Here is a 20,059-nt window from a genome sequence, read left to right as displayed (position 1 = left end):
TGAGTCACAAGCCGCTGATGACACAAGCTGAATGGATTAAAAAAAAGATGGGATCTTTCCTCTCAGCTCCTTTGCAGGTAACACAGCAGCCATAGCTGTGTGTTCATTAGGCTAATATGCTCTCCAGGGCTCACTCTGTTTTCATTGTGTCTGCTTGTAGTTCATGAACATTTTGACATAACATTTGAAGTAACCGAAGCAGCTACCTACATTACACTGAGACATCCAAAAATCTTTTAATACTTTTTCTACATATCTTTTCTTTATGCTATCAGATTTGTTTTATTTCCTGTTAGTGTAAAAATGTGGGAAAAGTTAGTTGTCTGTTTTGGAGAAAATATTAAAGTGCAAAATGTTGCAAACATCATTCTGGCATGGGTGCTTGTTTGATAATGGACACAATGTGTTTTGTGTGGCGGCAGCCAATTTCATTCAAAAGATGTTTACCAAAACCATTAGTGCACAGTAGTAGTTTTCTTGATGACATGGTTCCAGAACCCTTAAAATATGATTGTTGTTTTCTTGCAAAAGCTGGAAATACAGATGCCACTGGAAGAACAGTCACCACTTATTCATTCCTACAGTAAAAATGGAATTTGAAACAAAAACTGCTGCAGTATGGTGGCTAAAAACATTGCTTAGAAAATTAAATGTGTCGTGTTTAATTTTAGAGTAGAAGCATTTAGCATAAACAACTTGGTAAAAAATGAAACAATATATACAAGTAGGCCTATCTTAATATTTGTATCACCTGAATATACATTGTTTAATTTTTATTAACTAAGGATAAGCCTTGTATTCATACAAAGGGAGGTTCCCCTCCATGGAGTCTGACATCTTGGATTTTTGCATTATTAATGTTTCTGAAGTACCACAGAAGGGAGCAGATAGCAGAAACATATTTTTTAAAAGTCCACTGGTTGACTACAGTTTAGCAGCAGTCTAATTCCCCCTAAATTTACACACTACCTTTAAATGCTAAAATTGATTTTTCCTAGGACACATTTAGCCAAAAACTATGGTTCATTTTAAAGGCTTATCAATGATAAACTGTTTGGGAAAACAGAAACCCTTGTAGCACATGTTTTTTTTTTTTTTTCAAAACTACCCAGTTTTTAGGAATGCACAATGTCAGCAGAAATCAGCGTAAAAATTAACTATCAGTATCAGCAGTTATGATGATTGATATTTACATGACATCAGCTGTAAATATTGGCCTATTTTGGTTGTAAATATCAGCCGCATGTATGAAGAAGTCTGTTGAGTTTTAGCTGGACTGAAGTCTTTGTTCATCCTTAAACTTTAGAATGTGTTCAGTGGACTGCAGTGTTAGGTCTGAACAACTTTTATGCATCGGTATCTATCGGTATCAGCCAAAATGAATTTGGAAATATGGGCAAAAATCCAATAACATGCTCCCCTTCCAGTTATATTAAATACCCAGCTGGATAATTGATAATGATGTTCTCATTATAATGCTTCCATGTCGAGTCTCTAGGTTTACTGTTTATCTGTAATGCGAGTAAAGATTTAAATACTTTTTTTAATTAAAAAAGATTTCACTCAAAAAAGAGATACAACTGCATGAAATGAAATATACAAACTCATAAGACAAGAAGCAAATGATTTTAACACTTTTATATACACAAGCCAAGAAATTATACAAAAACAAGGGTCATGTTGAAATTGGAGAAGTTCACACCGATTGACAACAGCAGAGGAACATCTCAGACTTAAAAAACTTGAAGCAGCTTCACAGAGATCTTCAAACATATCTGCTCAACATCTGATACACACAGTAACACAATCATCAGGGTCATTGTTTTCCATAAAGACAACCACGACTGGCAATGACCTAATGTAAACACACATATGACTCCCACTGTTTGACAAATATGATGTTTTTACAGAAGCCCTACACAGACATGCATCCAAAAATCAACCTTTGTCCAAAAAAAAAAAAAAAAAATGAAGGTAATGACGTCAAGTGCAAAAACTGCAATTCCACCAGTGTCCACTTGAGGGTGGATGCCAAAGCCTTGGAGGTCACATGCACACTCAATCCAAAAATAAAGAAAAACAATCTACTTGGACAAGAGTAATTCATAGTAAGTGGTGCAGCTGATCTGACTTACAGGCAGGTGCATTGTAGCAGTTTGTCAGTAGGCTTAAGGTCCGCCTCAGCTTTACCTCCTCTTACTAGGTAAGCCAAAAGCTTGTTGGAGACAGCATTTCCAATATAGTCTAATTTAGACCAGTAGTCCTCAACTGGTGGGCCGTGACCCAAAAGTGTGTCAGGGTGCTGTTTTCAGTGGGTCACAAATTTGTCTGAGAGTCTTTTAAGTGCTTTGTTCCAAGTTTTTGACAGCAGGATGAAAATAAAAACTGATTTGCCAATTTTTTAGAAGAATTTTCTCAAACTTTTAGGACATTTTTCTCAATGATTTTTAAGGTAATTTTCCAATAAAAGTTAAGGTCTTCCTAGGATTTGTTCTTCCTAGAAGTCTTGGGGCATTTCCCCAGAAACTTTAGGTACTCTCCTCTGAGCTTTCTCCTGTAAAGTTAAGAAAATTTCACATGGGACAAGGGACATTCAGAACTTTTCCCAGAAACTTTTAACAATCTTTCTTGAAAATGTCAAATAAATTTGGCAAAATTTCTCAAAGATTTTGGAATTTTATTTGGTATTTTTTCCAGAAATTTTCAGAAATATTCTATGAGACTTTTTCAGAAACATCACAATTTCTTTATAAAAATAAATAAATAAACCAAGAATCTGGGTCATGACGTGTCATTACGGAACCTGTGGTGGGTCCAAAGACCTGTTGGGAACCAATGATTTAGTCTACGCCTGTGTTCATATACAGTCTATATTTGCAAAATTCAATTCAATTCAATTCAATTCATACTTATGAATTATTCCTTGTTGTTTTCTCAAGATCTTTTTCTATTCTGTTTTCTTGATTAGTTGTTTTTCTTTTAACTGCATGATAACATCTCTGATTTTCCAAACTTATCAGATGAAATTCTCATCGTCAAATGTCATGATCATTTCCCTGTGGTCTAATGCTGCGTTCCATTTTATCTCAGAAGTCAGACGTCAGAATGAGGTGGAGTACATTCAGGATGATGTATCTGACTGGCATCTGAGAAATTCTGTCTTATTAAATTAAATTAAATTAAATAAGCCATAAAAACCAAACAACAGGCTGGCAGCTGCTACAGACCAGACCACAAAACCAATGGCTTCTTTACCCTTTGTTTAATGTACTGTTGTTTTACCTGAAAGTCTTACTAAGAATTAAAATTCCTTTGAAAAGGAGAAACCTTGTCAAGATAGCAGCCACAAAAAAAATTCACAAATGCACCAACAAAGATCTTAAGCAGCAAAACATGGTAAAAAAAAACAAAACTCATTAACACTTTAAATACACAAAGGCCATTCCAGAAAAACAACCACATGTATCTGCCGCTATGACCATCACTAATAAGGCTATTTCATCCTATCTATCTTATCTGTTGAAATTTTGAGAAAACATCAGGAAGTCACTCATTATCACTGTAAAATGGAGCAGATAAAATATGCAGATGCATGTCTGCTTAGGGTTTCCATAACTTTTAAAAATTTCTAAAATTTGAATAAAAAAAGATGACATTCCCTTACATAAGCACAATTTAATAACTGCAAACACTAGAAATGCCATTGTTTGATATGTCAAAGATGATAAGGCCTTAACTAGAAATTATCTACAGGATGCTGCATGTTGACTCAAGTCGTTCCCTTAACTGCACCTCATAGCTCTCAGGTGACGGAGAACGTGACCTCAACACAAAAACACATCCAGTCTGACTTCATTCCTAAGGAGGCAAGAAAGATGTTTTGGGCTGTCATTGCCAAGTGAAACAGGATTAACCGACAAATACGGTGCTGTAACCAAAAACAAATGCCTAGATGTTCACATGGGGAGACTTATCCTCGATTTTGAGCCAGCCTTTTTTATAGTCTATCAGCAGCTCCAGGTAGTACTTCCATTCTGGCTCACTATCGTACCTCACCTCAAATATTGTCTTCAGAGGGTTGGTGTGGGCCTCATGGATACGCAGCACCTCACCTCTGTACCACACTTCTGATTTGTCATCTTCTTCATACAGATGGCGAATCCTTTTTCCCACCAGGTCTGGGTAGTAGAACTTCATGGCCCTGTGCGCCCTCTGAACTGCTGAGCGCAGCACCCATCGCCTCCTGTGTTCAGCGCTGTGGCAGGCAGACAGGTACGGGCAATATTTGATCTTTAAGAGTGGGCTGCGTTTCCTTTTAGAAGAGCTGAGGGGTCTTAAGGCATGGCAGAATTTTCCTGTTCTCTGCCACTTCTTAGGAGTCTGTCGGTGAAGCTCCATCTCGCTGTTCATATCATCAGTTTGGGTAGGATCAACAAGTGTCCCTGAGTCTGAGATGGCCTGGTAGCTGGCCGCTTTTCTGTTTAGATCTTTGCTAAACGTCCGTCTCAGTTTGAGAATCATGCCTGAATATCTTTTGGATCTGACCACAGATTTAGCTGGTGGAGAGTACTGAGTATCAGGAATGGAGGAATCATCTATTTCAGCATCACTTGGACACGAGGAAAGTTCATCCAAGGTTAATGGGCACATCCATGAATTCTTAGAAGATGTGCTTATTATGCTTACTGAGGATTCCAGCTCTGCAGCTGGATTGAAGTCCCCTCCCCTCACAGTCTTTTCTGTGCTATCTGCCTCCTCCTCATCTGACAGACTGCTGTCAAGGAACATGCGCCTCGAGCTGGTCTTCACCCTGCCTTTTCTATTCACTTCTTGGTCATTTGGGTGTCTCTGCAACTCTGTGGGTGAGGCTGGTGACGCCATGATGTCTGATAACACCGGAGTCGTGCAGCTGATAGTTTCTTCATCTTTGTCTCTGTTGGCAGGATTGGCCAGATCTAATCCTGCAACACAGATCGGAACAATTAGGAAAAGTCAAAATGTTGAAAACAGAAATTAGGTTACTGGAGAAACAGGAAGGAAAGGGTTAATAGGATTACTTTAGTTTTATAAGATGCAGTTAGGGCTGATTTTGCATGAAAAGATGGATGAATTACAAAGTTGCTGTATTTCGCAACAGATTGCTCCAAAAAAGCAAGCCAGCAACTACAAACTCCCAACACTGTTACACACGGGTTGACAAATCAATGCTCCCATAGCACTTATTCAGCACACTAGAACAATGAGACACTATTCTATTAATATCAGCAGACACGGTTATTGGACAGCATGATCCCCTACCATGAGACACCCTTAGATTTTTACAGAGAGAAAAGAAGGCTGTGGGAGGAAACACAAAGGCTGGGAAAATCAGAGGGATATGGCCAGGGTGGGATACAGGATAAAAGAAAGTGAAAGATGAAGGAAATCTTCAGATACCAGTGCTCCAAGGCCATGTGAACTGTTAATGTCAGCAGTGAATGGAAATTCAATGAAGTTCAATTTAATTTGTAAATGACGCAAAGCAAAATCAGCTTTAGGGAAGTATTGGGTGAAATTCTATTTTCGTTTTTTGTCAACATTTCCAATGAAAAGCCAGAGGAAAACAAAATAGCTGATCCTTTGAAATCATACTGCCAATGCTAGCCAAGCCTAATGTGGCTCATTTATCTCTCCAAGACCTCGCCTTTAACCCCAAGATGTTTTTAAATGCATAACTGCACCACAAATCGATATGCTAAGGCAGTGGGCTTTGCAGTTTATTCTGTCAGCACTACAAACACCACACCAGGGGGATTCATCACAATGTCAGATGAGCCTTAACTTCACAGTGTCACAAAACTTACTCTCTTTCCAACTCAAGTTACCCCAAAAAAGCTGCATTGAAACTGCATGTCACATTTTAAAAGGCACAGTTGTTAAATTCTGCCACCAGGGGGCTCACAATCAAAACTATAACAAAAGAAGAGGAGTTGAGTCGCTGCTAAGCTCTGCCCACCTCTGAGCTTACTATTTGTATTGAATTGAGGACTATGTTCACAAAAAAAAGCTACACTCCATGAGGTGTGTTTACTAAATAGTAAGCCACTGTTTTTGTTCAAGGACATCTTTTATATAATGAGGAGGAAAAGGTGTTAAAAGTGGCTTTACTGGTTAAACTGCCAGCAATTTGCAAAGTATTCTGAGATCTCACTTTGCTGCCCATCTCCAACATCCCCCCTTGAATGGAACTTGGCCTTCAGTTTGGAGACAGTACTAGGGCTCACTCCAAATAATGCAGCAATTTGATTTTGCAGAACACCAGCTTGAAGTTCCCCTACTGTACAAGCCCTATCCAGATCACTCAAATATTGCATGTCAATTCTGACACCTACTGACCACTTTAGCAGGGCCCATGCTCACAGGTGCCAATCAGGCACCTGATTGTCAGAACCTGGGAGTACCAGAAGCTCAAAACAATAGTTGACAGTCAATAGAAACAGCAGAATAAACTGTTGGGTGTTGGCAGAGAAAATTTGGCTAATTTTTTATGGGCACAACCCACATACTCAGCTCTGCTGCTCATCCAACAAATGCATGTTCCTAACAAATGTGGCCCCATTTAAAAGAGAAATTAACAGGCTATCCAATGGTATAAGATTTATTGTCAAGAAGCATTATTACAAAAAAGACATAATCTCCCAAACGCACATTTCCTTACTTTATGTGCTTAGTTTATATTATGATAGGAATAGCCATGTTTAACTAATGTAGACACTTCAGTGTGAAAATTCACTTTATTTTGCAGCTTCGATGCAACAGAATAATGAACACAGCAATAGTAAAACACTGTGTATCATCATATCAAGGCATGTATGCTCAGTAAATGTGCAACATTTAATGCTGCCAGCACAACTGTGAAATTAAGAGCAGGAAATTACCCTATACTGGGTGTCTAGGACTTTGATTTTTGTTACCATGTCTTCCAAACAGTTATCGGTGTTTTATTTTATTATGACAACCCCAGTGGCCAAAGCAGTTTATTTCAGTCGACAGCATAAACACCACGGTAGAAACAAAATAACTGGTACACACTGCTGTGACAAATACGCCTCTCATACTTTAGAGGAACATTTACTTCAAACAAAGTGTCTGCTGAACGATATCACTGAGCCTTTAAACAAAGGAAACCAAAAGAAATGAGTGTTTAGAGTGACAGAGAAACATTTCATTTGATCTTTTTATGGATCTGTTGACAATCACAAAATTTTTAAAATATTTCCAGCCTTGATATTAGACTGTTTTGTTAGGCCCAGTCACAGAGGGAAGTGTTCAGTTTAAAGATGATCATCATTTTTCAGAAGAAATGACCTGGTCTCCATTCTAAAGTGCAATTCCCATGAATTATGTGTGGCAGACTGCCACTTCCTTCCTCTGGTGGTGTGGACAGTCTGCCTCACTGTCTCTAAAGATACTGACATCAACAAATAGTGAAGGACTGTTTGATTTTTTCAGCCGCTTTAGTGTGCATTTCCCTGACAGTCCCATGTAAAGAATCATGCAAATTACTGTGATTAGTTACTGAAAGTTAGAAATGTTCTGCTTTCTAATAAGAGAGAAAAAGAGGAGTGAAACTGAGGATCAACATAAAGAGTAAATATACCTGTACTTTCTTTTGGCCATCAGGTGAGGATGATTCTGTAAAAAATAAATTGATTTTATTTTGAAAACTCTTTTGCCATTATTTTTTTACTTCATATCAATAGGGGCTAAAAGTAAGAAAAAAAGAGTGACTGAGGTTTACAATTATACATTTACCAGCCTAAATATGAAGATGTACAGTCATGGACGGAAGTATTGGCACCCCTGGAATTTTTGGGTATACACAGGTTTATTTCCTTTATGTGCATTGGAACAACACAAAAAAATGGAAGAAAAAAGCCAAGATTGATATAATTTTACACAAAACTCAATAAATGGGCTGGACAAAATTGTTCGCACCCTCAACTTAATATTTGATTGCACACCCTTCAGAAAAAATAACTGAAACCATTCGCTTCCTATAACCATCAACAAGCTTCTTACACCTCTCAACTGGAGTTTTGGACCACTCTTCTTCTGAAAACTGCTCCAGGTCTCTCAGATTTGAAGGGTGCCTTATTGCAACAGCAATTCTGAGATCTCTCCATAGGTGTTCAATGGGATTTAGATCTGGACTCATTGCTGGCCACTTCAGAACTCTCCAGTGCTTTGTCTCCAACTATTTCTTGGTGCTTTTTGAAGTATGTTTGGGGTCATTGCCCTGCTGGAACACCCATGACCTCTGACCCAGACCCAGCTTTCTGACACTAGGCCCTACACTGCAGCCCAAAATCTTTTGATAGTCTCCAGATTTCATGATTCCTTGCACAGTCAAGGCACCCAGTGCCAGAAGTAGCAAAACATCCCCAAAACATCCTTGAACCTTCACCATGTTTGACTGTAGATACTGTGTTCTTTTCTTTGTAGGCCTCATTCCATTTTATGTAAACAGTGGAATGACGGGCTTTTCCAAAACGCCCTACTTTAGTTTCATCTGTCCACAAAGTGTTCTCCCAGAAGGACTGATGCTTACTCAGGTACATTTTTGCAAACTCCAGTCTGGCTTTTTTATGCCTGTTTGTCAGCAGTGGGGTTCTCCTCGGTCTCCTCCCATGGCTCTTCATCTCATTCAGATGACCACGTATGGTCCATGCTGACACTTTTGCACCCTGAGTCTGCAGGACAGCCTGAATTTGTGTGGAAGTTGACTGAGGATGTTTATCCACCATTCCAACTATCCTGCGTTGCATTCTTTTGTCAATTTTTCTCTTCTGTCCACATCCAGGGAGATTAGCCACAGTTCCATGGGTTATATATAAACTTCTTGATTATATTATGTACAGTGGACAAAGGAATTTCAAGATCCCTGGAGATGGTCTTGTAACCTTGAGATTGTTCATATTTTTCCACAATTTCGCTTCATAAGTCCTCAGACAATTCTTGGCTCCCCTTTCTCTTTTCCATGCTTGGTGTGACACACACACAGGCACACAACACAAAGGTTGAGTCAACTTTTATACATTCTAACTGGCTTCAGGTGTGATTTCTAGATTGCCAGCACCTGTTACTGCCACAGGTGAGTTTAAATGAGCATCACATGCTTGTAATAAAATGATTTACACACAGTTTTAAAAGGGTGCCAATAATTTTGTCCGGCCCATTTTTGAGTTTGGTGTGAAATGACGTCAATGATGGCTTTTATCCTCTGTTTTTTTTTGTGTGTTGTTCCAATGCACATAAATGATATAAACATGTGTGTACCATAACAGTTGTAACTGCAACAATTTCTAGGAAGAATGGAGTATTTTCTGGAAAAATTCCAGGGGTGCTAATGCTTTCATCCATGACTGTACACACAAGTCTGAGTGGGTTACAGCACACAGAGAATCATGATATTCCTGAAATTCATCTGAACTTCAAATTCACATGAAACAGTATCACACAAACAGTTACAGTAAGTCCTGAGATTAAAAAAAAAGAAACACAACTCTTGCATTTTCATTTTTACATGCTGATTCATGCCTTTCACTCATGACTGAGGTTGAAAAGAAACATTTTACCAAGACCAAGAGACTTCATCAACTGCTCTAGAAGTTGCGTTACCTTTTTATGTCTTCATGTTACATATACAGTACAGTCCAGTGAAATTAAGAAAATACCACCACCTGTACTTAATTTGATATATTTGTTCTGCTTTATTTGATACCTCTTATTTAGCCCAGCTGTGTTATATCCACTGAAGCCGAGAGCCAATCACGGAGCAACTGAAAAAAAACTCTTCCTCTAAAACTGACCATTTTTACTAGACTTTAGTCAAATACTGCCATCTCTTGACTTGAACAGTTTCAAACTACCATTTGCGATACCAATTCATTCAGATTAAATGGTACTGATGACAACAAAATGGCCCTTTAAGAGATTCAGCCTGAACATGTCCATTAAAACTATTCTAACTTTGCTCTGCTTCAATTTATGTAGCTTAGTCTTAGCACTGGTAATGTCTAGATGTTGATGTATGAATTTCCAGAGAGCAAATGTCATGTGTTCTTTATTTACTTTATCTTTATTTACTATGACCCAGTAACATTTATACTAGTTCTTACTTACACTGTACGATGGTGGCCAAAATAATAATCTGTTATTTTTAATGATATTGACATCATTGTCAAGATATGGGCTGGAAAAACTGACATTGCAAAATGTTTTTCTTTCTTCAGTGCATTTGGAATTTTCTAAGTAAAAAGAACTATACCAGATGAATTCAATGTTTTTTTACCAACAGATACGTTTTCAATCTTATTTAGGTTTATATGTAATTTTTTGATAACAGTCTGAATCCCCTCCTACTGTCATCACACCCTCACAGTGACTCTGACACACAGGAGGAGGAAGGGTGTGGACAGAGAAAAGGTGTTCTGTTTTTTTGTTAACTTTAAAAATAAGCCTGTTTAATGTCATTGTGTTGCTTAATCATCATCAACCACTTCTAATAAAAATTATAGTAATGTTTAGAGTACATGATCAGCCCTTTGTGTATCTTCCAATTAATTGGACGCTGTGCTCAGTCTATGCTGTTCATGAACTGTTTGTGGCTGCAGTGTTAACAAGCACTGGGACGAAGTGCTGCTGATAGCAAGAATACACTCATCTAAGAACCCTTGTGTAACTGAGCCTCTGCTTCGAGTGTCATGCAGATGTATCTGTGACTGCAGCAGCGTTACTTGTAATGTGAACATTTTTCTATGCAGACACAGACTCTGCATGCAGCGTGCTCAGTGATCTGATTACTGATGGTGACATAAGGCTTTAATTGTAGATAAGTCAAGGAAACAAGGATACTCGTGCCTTTGATTTCCAGCAAACAACACAGGCGTGGCAGCCTGACATGCTTCAAGTCACCTGACTAACATTGCACATCCCAGGATGTGCCTGTTGTCTATGTGCACATTGCAATAACAACTGAAAAACAATATATCATTTAGCCTTGCCTACACTTACTTAATAATAAGGTAGAGAAGGTAGAAGTATCTAATTATATATCAATAAAAGTAAGATAACTTACATATAAGAAAATGATCTAGAACTTTTTAGGTGATGTCTTTATAATGATACTGTGTGTACACACATAGACTTTGTAGTTGCAGGTAAATACTTCACTAAGTAAGGACATGTAGTTGTCCAGCATGCATCAAGAAAAAGGCCTTAGAGGTAAGAGGATAGTCCCTAAAAAAGGTATGCATTATGGAGGATGAGTCATCAATGCTTGAATTAACCACCCTTATTCAAGACTGCAACACCTCTAATATGTTCATTTTAATTTCACCAATGTAGACAAAACTCAGAAATAACACTCCAGGAGAAACATTCATTAGAAAAAAATGTGAAAAATTAAAAGAAATAATCAAAACTAATATCCAAACATCTTATATTCTTCTGATAAATGCACTTACCTAGGTGTTTACAGACACAAGTGTAGTACATCAGGCTGACCACGTCGGCGTAGATGTCAGGTAGGTGTTTGAGTGACATCAGTCTCCTGAGCCTGGATGAACAGGCTCTTTTGTGAAGCTGGATCAGGATTTTCTCTTCTGACAGCGTGGTGGGACGCAACTCCACTTTGTGCTCCTGCAGAACCTGGTCAATGAAGCTGCCCTGTACCGTTGGAAACAGCAGCTCCTTCACCACCAGCATGGGGAGGAACACGGCACCCGTCCGCATGACGTGAGGAAAGGGACAGCGTTCCTGAGCCATGTACTCCCCCAGCCTCTCCAGGAGTTTATGCAGGGCCAGCTTTATGTCGTCATTAAGCCAGGTCTCTCTGGCCTTTTCCCCAAACAAACAGGACACCTTTTTGACTTTTGTAGGAGGAGACACTGGTCTGCTCAGGTCCAGCTGAGACAACCAGGCTTTGAGGTCCTGCATTGAAGAAGCCAGCACTGATCTGGATATGAGCTTGCAGAGAGACTGGTGCATCTCAAAGAAGTGCTTGCGGACAGGTGTTTGGGGCTCAGATTTTGGTACAAATTCAGAAATTGGTTGTACGGCTAACTTTTGTGGAGGCAGAACAGGGCTAGAATGGTTTGTACTGTGGAAAACGATTTTGTAATTGGAAAGTTTCAGACACTGGGGAGGAATGTTTTTGAATTTGTCTCCATTTTCGAGCTGAGGTGAAGTGTTGGGTGTAGGCTGAATGGTGACCACCTGTTCCTGCATTTTTGATGCATCCCTCTGATCAGATGTCTTTATCTGTGCAGTTGCTTCACTCTGACTGGATTCATCAGAGGTCTCTTTTTGCTCCTCCAGTGAGGGTTTTCCTTCAAGTTTATCAGGATTGACTTTCTTAATCACCAACATAGCCTCCCTGTTGGATGAACCAGCATCTTCTGGCTCTTTCTTAATTGTTACATGCCTGCAGTCTCTTGGACTGACACAAGCTTCTGCAGAGTTGTCTGTGTCTGATGGATCTACTTTTTCCACTTTGATGGTTTTAAGTTCAAATGTTTCTACGCTCCCTTTTTGAGAATCTGCACGGGCTTCTTTGGAAACTAGACAGACAGCAGGCTGCTGTTCATCCTGACTTGGCTTTTTCTCTTTGATGTCTGGCCTGCATTTGACCTCCCGGTGCTCAGACTGCTGTGGGATACGCTGAGAGACTCTGCCGGGAAATAACAGTCCAGGGGCCTGCAGGTATGCTTGGTAAGATGCCAGACTGAAGACATTGTCAATAACCGGCATGAGAGGAGGGTCATTTTCATTTTTTTCCCGTAAGTTCTCCATTTTCATCTTTTGTCTCTTTTTCAAGAGTTCCACCTCACATAATTCCCTATCCTCTTCTTTTATTTTGGCAGGAGAAGATGAGTGAGAAAAACTTCTCTTTAGGCATCCTTTTTGAACAGCAGAGCTTGGGCTGGGCATGGGGTGTTTTTCTTTCTTTCCTGGAGTAACTGCTGGGGAGTAAATTATTTTTGGGACTTGTACACTACCTGGTAATGGTGTGTGGATTCGACCTGAGCTGTGAGGGGGAGACTGGGGCAGCCACACCCCTGGGGGAACAGGAATTCCTCTGGCCTGCCTTGGACACGTAACCTGAGATTCAAAGGAGGAATGGTCCCGAAGTTTGTCAGAGTTTAAGGCTGTCGGTGGAAGGATGGGGCGATGTAAGTGCAGGCTTGTAAGTGGGGGGATAAATCTATTAACTGGAACACTGGATGGCGAGATGCCGGGTTGGCTTGTGCGCCTGGGAGGACTGGTTTGATCCACATGACGGAATGGTGAATGGGTTTGTGGTAGGCCCGTGCTGAGTTTATCCTTATGTAGGTTGGCTGCGGAAGTTCCTGGATGATATACGTATGGTTTTTTTGGGGAAACATTAATGCGGCCAGAGCTCAAGAGCTCCCTTATCTGGGCTGAATTTGAGTGTAATCCAGGAGGTGCAAAAGCTTGATGGTCAGAACCTCGCATGAAGGAATGATTATGCAAAGTTTCCTCAGACAAAGGCCGAGGAATTTCACCGTGAAGCAACTGGGGCACCATGTAATGCTCTCTGTGGTTGGAGATGGAGTTTTTAAGAATAACAGGGACATCTTCTCTCTGCTTACTGCAAATATCTTTACACTGTGTCCTGTTTTCTACCTCCACATTTGCCTGGGGGTAGTAAAACATCGGGTGCTGTGTTAGACGGCCATATTTGGACATGGGAGAATGTTCCTGATAAACCTCTGAGGTCATATGCTCATATGTAGGGTGGGAGGGGTAGAAGCTGGGGTAGCCTCTGGGAGAAGTCTGTAAACGCTGGCTCTGCTCTCTTAAAGAGCCAAACAGTGTGTGCGGCAGGGTGAAGGGGTAGGTGTAGTTTGGATCGATCACAGCAGGAAAAGTCCTCGCTCTTCCCGGGCTGTATGTCCCCACTGATATCCTCTTCAATGCTTCTGCACTGGACTCAAACTGTAAACCTCTCTGCTGTAGCAGAGCATCTTGTGCTTTTCCTCTTTCAGTGTAGCGTGCATCATTTTGCAGCCACTCATGCTCATATACAGCACTTGGTATCCTCGCAGAGCCATGTTCCACACCATACCGATGTCCTATCACACAACCCAAATCTCTACAGCAAGGGTTTAGTCCATAAACTGGCTTAGGAATTGCTAAGTAGACAGTCTTTTCAGATGGAGGCGATAAACTCTCGCCTCCATTTTTGTGTTTTCTGCCAGACACTGATGTAGCAGCTGCAGGACTGCTCATCCCAGGGCTATTAGTGTATAATGTGAAACCCTGTTTTACTGCAGCATGATGCAGAGAGCTAGAATGACCTTCATCTGAAGAACTGCTGTCTTGCCTGTAAATGATGTGGTTTTGTCCTCCCATGCCAGAGAGGTGACTCACAGGATTTCTGACATCGAGCAGAGGGGCCTTTAAGTTGGTCCAAGGAGGAGTGAACCCTGCTACTTCCTTTTCTCTCCGGTCACAAGGGAAACAGGCCTCACTATACTGCAAAGTCTGCTTACTCCTTAAATCTGACATGGTTTTAGGTTTTGACGATATAGTCCTGTCAGCCAATGGCATCTTCCCTCCAAACAATGGCTCCACATGGCTCTGAATGGACTGGCTGCTCATCATATGGTCACTTTGCTTTGATAGTGCATTGAAATGACTCCAGACCTGAGAAGAAAAAAACTAAAATTAGACATTCATCATCAATGTTTGTGCAGGACTACTTCAAGAGATCAGTCTTTTTTCATTACTCACAATTTAGAAATCAGATAGAACAATGGGTCTAAAAGCAGAAAAATACACACTTTGCACTGACAAAAGGAGTCATCATTTCACAACAACCTTGCTTAAGGCTTTTCTTCAGCTGTTACTAATCGTGTGGTTTATCACATGTATATCACATACAGCCTTATCAGCTGATGCACATTGGTGGTAGCAAATTGCAACAAGTGTCAGAAAGTTGTGTGGGTGTATACAAGGATGATCCACGAGAAAGGCAAGGAATATAAATAAAAAGGGAGGGGTTAAGCACACAGAAAATATCTCAGCTGTCACATGCTACAATAAATAACAGCTCTATTAATGCTGGTTATAGATCTGACATGATCTCTCTGTGTGAAGAGCTACAGCCTCAGTTGAAATTAAACCAGAATACCAGCCTTATCTAAGCACTCTTTATCTTGTGTTTTTGTCCTTAAAAAGCACTCTGAAGTAAGGAGATGACTGGTTTCTATTCTTTAATTTTCAACACAAACCTTCCTTTTTCAAAGTCATTTCACACTTCCTTTTTCACTTTTTCATGCACTTCTCTAGCAGTTCCTTAGAGGCCACCCTCAGTGTGACACTAAGCTCAGTGTGGAAGGAACACAGCTGGCCCCATCACATTATTAATCTATAACTCTGATAATTTGAATGATTTGGAGAGAATAAAGCCTAGTTTAGTATTTTTATTGGCTGGTATTATAGTTAAGCCTTTTGATTTTCCTTGAGATCATAATGCAAACCATGCTTGCTGCCTGCTAAACTGAGGGCACATCTTCATGTTTGATTGTATTACCTTCACCTTCCAAACTGAATCTAAAAAAATGGCATGCAGATAATATCTAGCACACAGGCTGTGATATATAGATGGACTGAAGTATAGCGTGATTAGCATCCCACAAAGACCAATTTAAGACCAGATCCAGGCTCACAGTTGCACAACTGTGGTAGCCTTTATGAAGACATTATTAGTACAAAACTGTCGTCAAAGCTTTTATGTACATAGATCTGCAAATTCATAGATCAGGTTTCAAGCGGGTATATAACTGAGCACTTTTACCTCAAGATCTGGGAACACACACAAGTCATCAGTTGAACTGATGCGGACCTATCAATTAGCTGTGTTTACATGGGACTTTTGCCACACATGTAAGATCAACAAACGCCAACGGTGAGCCACAAATGTGAAAAACCAACTAGTATATGTGTAAGGCAGTCCACTAATGTGTGGTTGGGTTTGTTTGCCACCTGCGTACATGGGGCGTGACCTAACCTTTAGTTCATCTGCACCCCTGACTTACACTTTTTAACAGCGTTTCTTTTCCTTTTATTCCAGGTTCCTGATTAATTACGATCCATAATTTGTGACTTAATTCTTTTGTTAACTGCAATTAAGCTCATGTTTTATTGTCCCTTTCAGCACACTTTGGTTAAGCCACTGTGGTGTCTCCCTGCAGCTCCAGTGTTGTAACGTAAGCAGGGATGATAATCGAAACCCAGTTCTGACATGTTACTGGTGCCAACACATCCAATACCTATTACAACACAGATATCAGTACTTCATTTTGATACTCGACCACCCCCAATGAAAGGCAAGAAAACGGTTTTGAAATTTATGTGATATTTATGTGAATTTTTTACTATATCCAGACAGTCTCCAGCTGACTTTCAACACGTGTTTTTCCTCTAAAAAATATCAATTCAGGCATCGTTTAAGCACTAAAAAGTATCAATTTAGCACCAGGATCAGGAAAAGGAAAACAATACCCATCCCTAATAATTACGCTGCTGCACCTGTATGTCTCATCACACTTGAAAAAACTTACTGACAGCTCAGTGTGGACAAGTAGATCATCTGCATTGTGTGACATCAAGTTCACTTCGTACTGCTCCCTTATTTCATTTTCAATCCATAACAAGTTCACATTTCTGGAGTCAAGTTCACATCATAGTCTTTTATATACCCAGATGTTTCTTGTTTTCTATCAGATCGAAAGCAGATCTGTAACAGAAAGTCACTTGCCCTGAGATGGAAAAAATACAGAATTCCAAAATTAAACCAAACAGATTGAAATGCAAACATTGTGGAATTTCAAATGGGGAAATTAATTAAGATTGAAATTTGTATTGTTTTACAGTCCTTTCATTAATCATGTGGAGTGCTGGTTTGATTTAAACCAGTCAAGCTCAAGTCCTTAACATTAACATTAATGGATATTAATCAGTATTAGTAGATGTTGATGTACTGGAGCATTAGAAACAGTTTTGCACCTGTTGTCTCTCGTGATGGTATCAGTTTATCCTGTTTACACATTTCAGAGATGAAAAAAACGATTAACTCCACTTTTAGACGAGATATGTGGTTTTTGTGAAAAGAGGAAATGGTAAGCGTTGTGTTTGCTGTCCCCTATCTCTCTGTGGTTTAAGTGTGATGGAGATTGTGTCTTCTTCAACCGTCCAAACTGACAGCGTCACTCTCAAAAGCACGTGAGAGCGGAGTCTGAAGAAGACATCCACCCGCAACGAAGTTTTACAAGAAGCAGCCTACCTCATTAGTAGTTTTAGCCTGTCGGGAAGATTAAAAGAGACAGACTATTTCAGCTTGCTCACGTGACAGGGAAAAAATACTTTCAGATACACTATTTTACCCAAGAACAAGGACTCGCGTTCAGACTTAAAAACGGAACTTACCGAAAAAATGTCTTCACTCTTTCTGTGACAGCATTAGAGTTATGACTGGCGTTTGTGTTACACTGAATGCTATTTGTTAGTTTTGTTTCCTGTAGAGCTGGTCATTAATCATAAGACGCAAATAATATGAAAATATCACACACGAGAGCCCGATTCCAGTGTGAGTAATTTACATACAGGCTGTAAACCAAACCACGGTAAAACTTAAACCACACTGCGGGTTAAAACCCTCACACACTGTTGCGTTACACTGGCTACATAGAAAGGTTTCATAATCTGTCATGCCTTCTAAGAAGATACACCAGTGAGTTCGCCAACGTAAATATTAGCAAAACTGTATTTGTTCGTTTCGCAATCTGTATAAACTGTTGTTTTGGTTATTTGGGGATTAAGCAGGGAAAGTATTGTCCTACCTCGCTGCGTTGATGAACATAAACGATTCCCACAGAGTCTCCATGAAACAAGAATCCTAAGAAAACAAGGCGAAAGGTCTCCTCTTCTCCGTGGACTGGGTCTGACCGGATGCGACTAAATTCCACGAAGTGAAACAGAGGTCTGCCGAAACGTTTGAGCGACTCGCGCGAAGTCCACGCGGCTTTTGGAGAAGTTAACAAACTGAAGAAAAGACAAAAGGAAGGAGGATGGTCTTTGATCAATAGGCGGAGTCACACCCTCTGTCAATCCACGGCTTGTTTTCGATGCATGTGATGTTTCCCGCGGCTCACATCCTTACAGTTACTGGATGAGTCCTGATGGCACTGGCTGCCTTTTAACTGCTGATGCCACGTAAAGAGACATCTTAGATTATTTGCATATAACAACAGTGTTATCACATCCACTAATGAGGTTTCTTTGTCCCTGTCCGCCTCTCCCTTTCTTTTTAATATTCCCTGGTGACAACAAATACTAAGATATCACAAGTGATCCTACTTCACTGAATATGATTAGTGGTGGGTAAAGGACATGAGATAACTCACAAGCAGGGGAGACTGGATATGGTTGTACTCTTTTGCAATATTTGAGCTAGAGCTCCCAAACTTTTACACCATACCCACATTAGATCAATTCAAACTGCTGCAAGAATATCACATAACCTTGCAAAGCAGATGGATTGGGCAGATTCCCTGTCTATCATCAGGCAAATCCAACTTGCAAAGGTCCAATCCAAAAAGACTGTGCCATGTCTGAAAACAGACCTTTCCGATTAGCATCATTTGAGGAGAACTAGGCAGTAGCTTTATGGGTGAAACTCAGCAGCAGCTATATGCTGAATTGACCTTGTTTGTCTGCAACTGCAATACGCCAGCATGTCTGCCATATTGCTAGAGGCAAATCCACCTCATAAGTATCTAAATAAAAAGCACTCATATTTACATGAAATGGATTATGATTAACCTTTTTTGTACTCAATGGTGCGTAAGTAATAACAATGACAATCACTGAGACAAAATATGAATGAGGTCAGTCAAAACATTGACACTGACAGTTGGCAGTGAATATCCACCATCAGATTTACAAATCTGTCACCGATGTTGTCCTTGATGTCAGTTCATGTTAATGTGTTAAATTGGCAGCAGAGTGTGTAAGAAGTCTGTTCGTGTTTGTACATGTGAGTCGGTGTTGCAAAACTGTTCAAACCCTGTCAGGTTGCATGGAGATTGGGAGTGAACAGCCCTGTTCAAATCCAGCCTCAAATTCTCTATTGGATAGAGGTCTGGGCTTTGATTCGGCCACTCCAAAATATTCACCTTGTTTTTCTCCAGGATTTTGCCACACTCATTTTACCTTCTACCTTTATGAGCCTTCCAGGGCCGGCTGCTAAGAAGCACCCCCACAGCATGATGCTGCCACCACCATGCTTCACAGCTTGGATGGTGTGTTTGTGGTGATGTTCGATGGCCAAAAAGCAGCATTTTGATTCACACAGACCACACAGTTCACTGAATTCATTTATAAACTTCAACCAACTCTCACATTATATGGTGTGTTTATGTTGCAAATCTGGCACTCCTATCCTAAATGTGTCATCTTCACCTGGTGTGAAATCTGTTGCATTTGGTAATGCCAGCCTCTAAAGTTTTTTTGTTTTACTCCAGCTTTTCAGTGCAACCTCTTCTTCTATGGTCCATCTTTTCTGTTTATTATAATCTTGAGTTTCTAGGGTTGGAGTGATTAATCCTTTTTAAGAGAGAAAGCTAATTACAGAACCAATAAACTTTTATTCCAGTCAGATGGACACAGATGGACTTCCCGGACCAAGCGTACTGACTTGCTGATGAACACACATCACTGTCAGGAGATGCAGTGAGAGAGGGAGACACAGAAAGAGAAAGGGAGTTCTGAGGGGTAACGAGACTCAAATAATGAGTGCTAGTGCCCACATCTGACAACTGCAGCCTGTATGATCTATCAACTGAATCTATCGATAACTTTCTTACCTCAAAACCAGTTTTTCCTCCGTATAATCCACATGCAACTGTTCTCAGCTTTGAAAATCACAATGTGGGATCATAAAGGAAGAAGGTAAACATTAAAATGTTCTTATGTCTCCTAACATATCTCT

General features: G+C 40.0%; 1 protein-coding gene across 1 annotated transcript; it reads right to left on the bottom strand.

Moving 5' to 3' along the window:
• Positions 1-1,623: 1,623 nt before the first annotated feature.
• On the bottom strand, positions 1,624-18,153 carry c9h15orf39 (chromosome 9 C15orf39 homolog). The gene is made up of 4 exons (XM_041795225.1): positions 17,910-18,153; positions 11,508-14,712; positions 7,640-7,674; positions 1,624-4,961 (listed from the first exon to the last, which is right to left on the bottom strand). The coding sequence occupies exons 2-4, from the start codon at positions 14,668-14,670 to the stop codon at positions 4,956-4,958; spliced, it is 3,204 nt and encodes a 1,067-aa protein (XP_041651159.1). The 5' UTR covers positions 14,671-14,712; positions 17,910-18,153; the 3' UTR covers positions 1,624-4,955.
• Between the last annotated feature and the right edge of the window lie 1,906 nt (positions 18,154-20,059).

Source organism: Cheilinus undulatus, linkage group 9 (assembly GCF_018320785.1).
Source record: "Cheilinus undulatus linkage group 9, ASM1832078v1, whole genome shotgun sequence".
Lineage (NCBI taxonomy): Eukaryota > Metazoa > Chordata > Actinopteri > Labriformes > Labridae > Cheilinus > Cheilinus undulatus.
This window is presented reverse-complemented; position numbering and strand designations above follow the sequence as displayed.